Source organism: Ammospiza nelsoni, chromosome 27, assembly GCF_027579445.1.
Source record: "Ammospiza nelsoni isolate bAmmNel1 chromosome 27, bAmmNel1.pri, whole genome shotgun sequence".
Classification (NCBI taxonomy): Eukaryota; Metazoa; Chordata; class Aves; order Passeriformes; family Passerellidae; genus Ammospiza; species Ammospiza nelsoni.
The window spans coordinates 1,278,549-1,287,376 of NC_080659.1; the positions used below are offsets into that span (position 1 = coordinate 1,278,549).

The 8,828-nt window shown below is 54.2% G+C and overlaps 1 protein-coding gene across 1 annotated transcript; it reads right to left on the bottom strand.

The window, feature by feature from the left end:
- Nucleotides 1–4,941: 4,941 nt before the first annotated feature.
- Nucleotides 4,942–8,092, bottom strand: POLE4 (DNA polymerase epsilon 4, accessory subunit). Its single transcript, XM_059489986.1, has 5 exons — nucleotides 8,056–8,092; nucleotides 6,862–7,229; nucleotides 5,995–6,079; nucleotides 5,659–5,700; nucleotides 4,942–5,359 (listed from the first exon to the last, which is right to left on the bottom strand). The coding sequence occupies exons 1-5, from the start codon at nucleotides 8,090–8,092 to the stop codon at nucleotides 5,346–5,348; spliced, it is 546 nt and encodes a 181-aa protein (XP_059345969.1). The 3' UTR covers nucleotides 4,942–5,345.
- Between the last annotated feature and the right edge of the window lie 736 nt (nucleotides 8,093–8,828).

An 8,828-nucleotide genomic window follows, 5' to 3' on the forward strand; every position in this document is an offset into this window, starting at 1 on the left:
GATTTCTTGGCTGTTTAGGTGGCCTGGAAAGGTCTAGGGTGGTTTTGGACAGCCCGGCGCTTCAAAGGACGAGGAGAGACTTCTGATCTTGTCTCGGTCTCGGTGTTTATTAATTGTTTATCTAAAAGATTTTCTTTTAGCTTGACAGAGGTCTGCACAGCAAGCTAGCTATGGGCACACTGCGAGCCCCCGGGGCGGTTACTTATCTTTATACCTGAAGTTACGTATACAATATTTATAATTTTTCTTCAATACCTTCTACTCTTATTAACTGGTGCACTTTTAGTAATAACTAATCTTAAAGTGCCACCATCACCACAGAAGATGGAGGCTAAGAAGAAGAAGAACAGGACACGCTTCAATTCTTCTATCTTACTTCTTTAGACTCCCTTGTACAGAAATCTTAAACTTTGTGTTTTACACTCTAACTAACTTATCTCTTCACAATTTACCTAGTGAAACTTTCTCAGTCTTCATACAGGTGTCGTCTCTTGTGTCGGATCAAAGTCTAGCCACCAGACACTTCTGGCAACATTCTAGGACTCTCGAGCCCCCCAAGGGTGGTCTCGGCTACTCTGCACCTCCATCTTGAGGTGCTGAGATCTCACAATCAGGTTGGTTTCCTTGCTTTGATTGGGAGGGTTGGAGCAGAGACCCCCGAAGTCCCTCCCAGCCTGGGTTACTCTGATTCCATCTCTGGCTAGAGGACATTTCCCTGCATATGAGGTGCCTGTATCCCCATCCTCACCCATGCACACAGCAGAGAATTATCAGTGTGCTTGCATACCTGTGTGGTAAAGGCCCAGCAACAGGAAACTCAACCCCAAAACACAACCCCAGTACTCCCCAAGGCAGAGGCTCTGCTCAGCAGGCTGGGTGCCCTGAGCTCGGACACTGGTGCTGGTCACACAAGAAGGCTTGCTCCTGTATTCCCAGAGGGAGGGAGGGAGCAGGGAGGAAGAGGAGCTCTCCCTGCGCTGCAGGCTGGGTCAGAGCATTTCCCCCGGTAATTGTGACCTCCCAAGGAGAGTCTGGAAGGGTTTCCAGGGCCAGGAGCCAAAGCCATCCCCCAGGGCAGGTGCTGCAGTGGCAGATCTCCACCACCCCCAGCTCCCTCAGGCCTGGAGGAGCAGGAGCCAGCCCAGGTGCAGCTCTCAGCACCCCCGGGGCAGGAACACAGGGCTCTCCTCTCACCCGCAGCACAGGACACGGCCAGGGGACACACCCACATCAAAGCACTGCCTGCATACCTTTAATGACCCACATGGTTGGCGCAGAAATGCCAGTTGATGTAATCTTTTTGAATTTCAGTGAAGTTTTTGATACTGTCTCTCCCAGGATCCTTCTGGACAAACTGTCCATCCCAGAGCTGGATAAACCCATCATGGGATGGGTGAGCAACGGGCTCATGGGTCAGGCACAAAGGGTGACAGTGACTGGGGTGACATCAGGCTGGCACAAGTCACCAGTGAGGTTCTGCAGGGCTCCATCCTTGGTCCTGTGCTCTTCAACAGCTTCATAAATGTCTTGGATGCAGGACTGGAAGGGACACTGAGCATTTTCACAGACGATGCAAAACTGGGAGGAGCTGCTGACTCCCTCAACCACAGACAGACCTCAGGAAATCAGAGGGCTGGATCATCACCAACCATATGCAGCTCAACAAGGGAAAATGCCAGACCCTGCAAGTGGGATGGGGCAGCCCTGGGTGCAGGGGCAGACTGGGAATGAGAGGCTGGAGAGCAGCGCCCTGGGAAGGGCCCTGGGGGTCCTGGTCAGTGCAAGTTGGATCTGAGTCACTGCTGGGTCCTGGCAGCCCCAAGGGCCACCCTGTGCTGGGGGCACCAGGCCCAGGGAGGGATTGTCCCACTCTGCTCTGCCCTGGGGCAGCCTCAGCTCCAGTGCTGGGGGCACTTTGGGCACCACGAGATCAGAAGGACCCAAAGCTGTTGGAGAGTGCCCAGAGGAGGGACAGGGAGCTGGGGAAGGGCTGAGGAGCAGCTGAGGGCACTTGGTCTGTTCAGCCTGCAGGAGACTGAGGGGAGGCCTCATGGCAGTTCCACCTTCTTTGTGAGGGGAACAGGAGGGGCAGACACTGATCTCTCCTCTCGTGACAGTGACAGCCCCGAGGGAATGGGCTGAAGTCATGCTGGGGAGGTTGGGGCTGGGTGTCAGAAAAAGAATCTTCCTCCAGACAGTGGTCAGGCACTGCAACAGGGAATGGTCACAGCACCAAACCTGACAGAGCTCCAGGAGCACTTGGACAATGCTCTGGGGCACATGAGGTGACTCCTGGGGACGGCTCTGTGCTGGGCAGGGAGTTGGACTTGATGATCTTTGCAGGTCCCTTCCAACTCAGCATATTCTGTGACTCTATGATTACATTTTCATCATTATTTATTCTTCTAAAGTTGGTGTCTCTGGAGCTGACAAGCTGTCACTGCTTGTAACAGCTCTTAATTTGGATAATTTTATCATTCCTATTGTACACAAGAAGCTGGTATTTGGCAAACACTAAAGGTTAAAATTGTACAATGCTGCTCTCATGCACTGGAAAATCCTAAGAAACCTCAGAGAGTAAAGCTGCTGTGTCCTTACAGCCACTGCAAAGGGGAACAGGGCCCACAGATTGCTGCTGAAGACCACAGATGAACAAATGGAGCTCCTTTCTACTTCATCTGCTTTCTCTACTTTTACAGGGCAGCTTGTTGTTTACCTACTGATAGCACTTACAGCATCAGTCCTGGGAAGCAAAAGCCTGCAGTTGCCCTGAATTTGTGCAGCAATAAACAGGGAATTCAAACACAGGATCAACCATGGTGCAGCTCAGGTCCAGGGAACTGAGTTCCTTTGTGCAAAGAACAGCCAGGGATCAGGCTACTCATCAACTCCTGTGCTAGAAAAGATGTTTAAGTGTTGGATTATCTGGACAGCAGGTCCCCAGCACATTCCTGTCCTTAATTCCCCAAGGGAAAAGCTACTTGGAAAACTTCAACATAAAAAAAGCACCAAGGGATGGGCAGGATGTGAGTGTGGAAGCATCAAGAATCTTGGTTTCTGGAGGGTGAAGGGGAACTCAGAGGAGCTGTGGCTGTCCCATCCCTGGCAGTGTTTAAGGCCAGGCTGGACAGGGCTTGGAGCAACCTGGGATAGTGGAAGGTGTCCCTGCCTGTGAGAGGGGTGAACAAGAGGAGCTTTAAGGTCCTTCCAATCTAAACAACTCCACGGTTCTGTGAACTCACCATGCCCAACACAGAGGAAATGGCTCTGCCTCCTGCAGCAACCCCTCTCTGCAAACAGATCCCCATGCTCCTGCACCTGCAGTCACAAACCACTGAGCCCAGCATTACCCCAGGTACGATTCCCCCCCATTTCTGCCTGACCTGGGATGAGGCAGCTCCAGCTGCTCCCTATCCTGAACAAAATGGCTCCAGCACAAAGAAGAAATTTTATTACAGATGGACAGGACACATCTGACCCTGGCTGGGTGGGCTGAACACCCTGTTTAGTTACTCCAGGAAAACACTTGCCCTGTTTCTCCCCCTTTCATCTGCTCTCTTTATTTCTACCTTTCTGCAGACCTGGGTGAAAGGAGCTCCCTCCCACAGCACAAAGGAGCTCATGGGCACTAAACCCCCAGACTCCTGCACAGCTTCTCCTGACACAACCCCACACTGCCTGCCAAGGGCAGCCACCCCTCCGTGCTGCTCCCCGTGGGAGGCTCACACCAACCACAGCAGCACCGTGTGTGAGCAGAGCCCCCACAGCCCCACAGCACAGCCCTGCCCTCCCTGCCAGAGGCCAAGAAGGGAAAAGGAACTCACAGGCAAAGCTGGGAGCCTGCAAGAGCCCTGTGAGGAAGACCACAGCTCGTGGGTCCTGCAATGCTGCACCCTGGGAAGCACAGGAAAGTCTCCAGTACCTCTGACACACACCCCTGCCCTCCCTGGCAGGTGACAAGGGGACCAGCTCCGAGCCACACAGGCTCACACATCCTGGCAAATGTCCTCACTGTGATCTGAACAAACACCTTGGCCCTGGGAAATGAGCATCTCTCCCCCATGATCAGGATTGTGCTCCCAGCTTGGATCAGGCTCTTAGCAAACTTCCAAGTGTTTCTTGAGAGCCACTGGATTTGCTGACAGCCTGGGGAAGCTCCCCTGAGGGGTCCTTGTTCTTATCACCACTTCCAAACTAATTTAAGTTTGTGGTGATTGGGAGCCACTCTCAAACACCCTCGTTTGAAAGAGCATGCATCCTTCATCCTCCTTCATCCCATGCAATGGTTTTATCTGGGGACAACCCACACCAAGTGCAGTCAGAGCTAGGAACACAGCAGCACACGTCCCAGCAGGGATGGCAGCATGTCCCCCACAGCCACACAGTTCTGCTGTTAACCCCAGGGAGGAAAGCTCTAACTGAAGTGGAAAAGCTCCAGTGAGCAGAGTCCTGGCAGTGCTGGTGCCCATGACAGGGCTGGTGGCAGCAGTGCCCCTGAACAAGGATGGACTCAGATCCTCACCAAGAACTCAGGGTCTCTGCACCAACTCCTCCAGGCTCAGGGCAGGGAACAGATCCAGGTCCCAGGGAAAATGTTTTGCCAGATTCAGGAGTGGGAGCACACAAGAGAACAGTGATGGCAGCACGGACACTCCCCTGGCATTCAAAATGAGGTTTGGGGGGGTGGGTTGGGTTTTTTTCCTACAATTACTTACAAGTGCAACAGCCACAGACACTTAGAGAAGCTGCTCAGCCCTCGGGCCAAGCCAAGCTCCCCTGCTCATCCCCAGCTCCTGGAGGACAGCTGGGTTTCTCTGGGATGGATGCCTTGAGAAAACAATTAGCAAAACCAAAATGCTAGAGAAGGCATCCTATCAAAACCAAACCATTTCCCACCAGGCTGCAGGAACCCCAGCCCAGAGCAGGAATCAGCACAGCTGCTCAACAGCAACAACATCAACAATTTAATTGTGTTAAGAGACAAACATATTAACAAAATCCACATTTAAATAAAAAAAATTCCTTGTGCCTGGGCACCTGAGCCAAGCCACTCTCTGTTCACAGCTCCGTGGTGCTGCAGAGTATCCAGAGAGGCTGGGACTGCTACTGGGAGTAACTGCTGTGTAACCTGGCCAGAGCAGAGAGCTGCACGGCAGCCACATGGGAACAGACATACAAAATAGTTATGAAAAAATATCCATTTTAAATAAAGAACTTACAACAACTTTATAAAAAATATCATGGTTGCATGTCTCAATTCTAGGAATTATTTTTGAACTCTCGGCATCCTGTTTTCCATCTCTCACCACCTCTGCAATCTCCAGAGAGCTCTGTTCCTGTCCTGCTCAGTCCAAAGTACCTGAAAATGGAAAAACACATTACAGTCTCAAGAATTAGAAGTGCAATTCTGTGAACAAATAAATCTTGTTTACAAACTGGCAAAAGAAAACTTTAAAGTTTAAGCAAATCACACGTGAGTAAAACCAAATCTAGCAAAAAACCCCCAACTACTGCACGTGCCTCAGGGTCCAGCTGAGCCATTCCAAGCCACACTAGGAATTACTGAGGATGGGGAAACAGAGAGCTTTGCAAATGATTCAGTTCTTTCTCTCCTAAGTAGGTTATTACATAAAATACTGAAATCAAGTAGAAACTCACCTTCCAAAAAAGCAAATTCATCAATAGCTTCAATGGCATTATCTGAAAAGCAAATTGAGAACAATTAAAATAGATAAACTAACTCCATCTTTGCATATGTTCCAAACTGCAACATTTGAAATTACATCATAACACAGTTATCAGTTTCAAAGAGATTTATTTGTTCTGGTGATGGTGTGTGAAATTATTAGTGTAGTCTTTGGTAGAAGTTTTTCTCTCCCATCTTCAGGGAAAGAAAGAATAAATCCATAATTACTTCAGCACCTCCAGACAGGTGGGCAAATCCCCCATTGGAGCAACCCTTTGCTAAGAACAGCACAGAACATGCTCCCATACCCAGGTCTTTTCTTTGCAGGGTTTTCCTTTTTCCTTGCTGGGCATACATGTAAGCATCTTTGGCTATGGTTTCAACAAACAGCTCCTGCAAGGCAAAACGGGACAGGTTCACACGGGAGAGGAGAGAGAGAATATCCTGAGGAAAAAGAAAGGTCCTACAAGGCTTCAGGATTAGATCAGAATTTCATCCTAACATTACCCATTCCTAGTAAGCAGGTCTGAAAATACCAAAGGAAACGGCTGGGCAGTGATGCCCAGGACAACCAGTGAGGGAGAGAGCTGGGGAGCTCCCACAGTCTCTGGGAGACCCACTCCACACCAGGGGCTCCCAGGGCACCTTCTGAAGGGGGAAAGGTGTCCTGTGCTCAGCAGATGAATCATGGAATCCTTCAGGAGGAGAAATACCTCTAAGATCATTGTGTCCAACCACCGGCCCAGCACAACCTCCACGTGCACCCCCATCCCCTGTCCCCAAGTGCCACATTGTTTGAACAGTTCCAGGGACGGTGGCTGCAGAGCTTGACAACTCTCTCCATGAAGGAATTTTCCCAATATCCTAAACCTCCCCTGGCGCAGCCTGAGGCCATTTCCCCTTGTCCTGTGCCTTCCTGCTTGGGGGAAGCGACCGCCGGCTGTGCCCTCCTGGCAGGGGCTGTGCAGAGCCACAAGGGCCGCCCTGAGCCTCCTTTGCTCCAGGCTGAGCCCCTTCCCACCCCCTCAGCCTCTCCTGGAGCTCCAGCCCCTTCCCCAGCTCGGGCCGGCCGCAGCCGCCCCGCGGGTCCCTGGGAGAAGGAAAATCCTCCTGGGCAAGACGGAGCAGCATCCCCGCAGCGACCCGGGCCCAGGAGCCGCGGGGCCGCCCCTCACCGTGGCCCGCGCCAGCACGAACACGGCCTCCTGGCTGGCCAGGGTCACGTCCGGGTCCGCCTTCACCAGCGCCTTCACCCGCGCCAGCGGCAGCCGGGCCAGGCGGGCCGGACCCGGGCCCTGCTGCCCCGCGGCCGCCGCCTCCTCCCCGGGCGCCGCCGCCTCCGCGGGCCCCGGGCCCGGCCCCGGCACGGCCGCCGCCGCTGCCATCCCGCCCGAGCGCTGCGCCTGCGCGGGGCCGCGGGGCCGGGCCGCGCTCGGCGGGGCCTCGCTGCATCCTCGGCCGGGCCCCGCGGCGCTGCCGGCCCCGAGCACGGCCCCTCCTCCTCCGCTTCGGGCCGGCGCCAAACACAGCGGCTCATCTTCCCCTTCATCCCATCCCCAAACGGCCCCTCACCCTCCCCTTCACCGTGTCCCCTAACACAGCCCGCACAGCCCCATCCCGGCCCTCCCCACAGACGGCCCTCGGTGCCTCCCTGCCACCCCCGTGCCCCAGCACAGACAGGGACACTGCGCCCGCCCCGTTGCAGCGGCAGGAGCAGTGGGGCAGCTGGGGTGGCCCTCACTGCTGTCTGTCCGTGCTGTGCTCCAGAGTCAGCTCCCCGTGGGTCCCCTGTGGGACCTCCCAGCACCCCCTCTCCATCCCCTCTCCATCCCATCTCCAGCTGGTGGGATCAAGCCCTCCAATGCTTCCCAGGGCACCCACCACCCTCCACAGGACACCCAGGACCACCTCCCTTGGCCAACAGGTGCCCGCCCCAGCCTTCCCCATGTCCTCAAACTGTATCTTATCCTTAAACCATCTGCAGGCAGGAGCCATCTCGGGCACTGCTGGTGGGACGCTGTCCCAAAGGGCTGCAGGGACACACAGATCCTGGAGCAGGGACACCAGCACCAACCTGCAGGCCAGAGCACCCCTGCCAGGGTGTCAGACTGTTCCTGCCTCAGAGGCAGTAAACGGTGACACCAGGACATTTGGACACTGTGCTGGCCCGACACAGCACCCTGCGTGCACAGCTTCCCCTTGCTTCCCAGAGGAATTAGGCTTTCTAGCCGAGCTCATGTCCCCCATGAAGAGCCTGATTCCAGGGAGCCACGGGCCCTCACGCAGCTTTTCTGTGCTCCCACGGAGCTCAGCTGTGCACGCTCTGCACCTCCCCACCCCGCAAGTCCTGTGCAGCTTTGAGACCTGACCTGCAGAGGAATCCTGGGCCACCATGGACAAGGACATTGCCCACCCTCCCTCCCCATCCTGCAGTTCACAAAACTGGGGCTCTCCTCTTATGGCCAGCAGGACTTGGTGGGCTGCAAGTGTCAAACAGCAGCAGAGCCAAACCAGCAGTGTACCAAGAGCTGCTCCTCCTCCTCTTTCTCCTCCTCCTTGTGCGGTCTCACCAGGTCTCATCAGGCAAAAGCAACTTCCTGGCATTGCACACAGCTCCTCACCAGCTGTTAGGAAAGAGCTGCTGCTTTCAAGGCAGGGCACCTCAGAGAGGCTTGTCCAGAATGCATCAGGTGGTCTCCAGCAAGGAGGTGAGCACACAGGAAAGCATCCACTGATGGAAGATGGTGAGTAACAACCAGACCTGGGCTAGAGTGGACATGGGGATGGGACACTGGGACTGGTTGGAAGGGTTTTGGGGATGTCCTTGTGAGGGGCTGGATCTGGCCAACAACCTCACTCCTCCTGAAAGGCAAAGTCCTTCTGTACATCTGAGCTGGATGGAGCTTCAAAGGTGTCTGACCAGTTTCTGGGCTCAGAGGAAGGTTTGCTGGGTGAACTTAGGTTGAATATAAACATCTGTGAAAGGAGGCGGCCACGCTCCCACCAAGTCCAGGAGAGCCCCCACCAGCACAAAATGGATTGGAAAACCTGGAACTGATCACAGTGATGGCAGTGCTGTACATCCAAGGGCTCTGAGCAAGTCCCAGCTCATGGAACAGGCCCAAAAATGATCATTACAAAC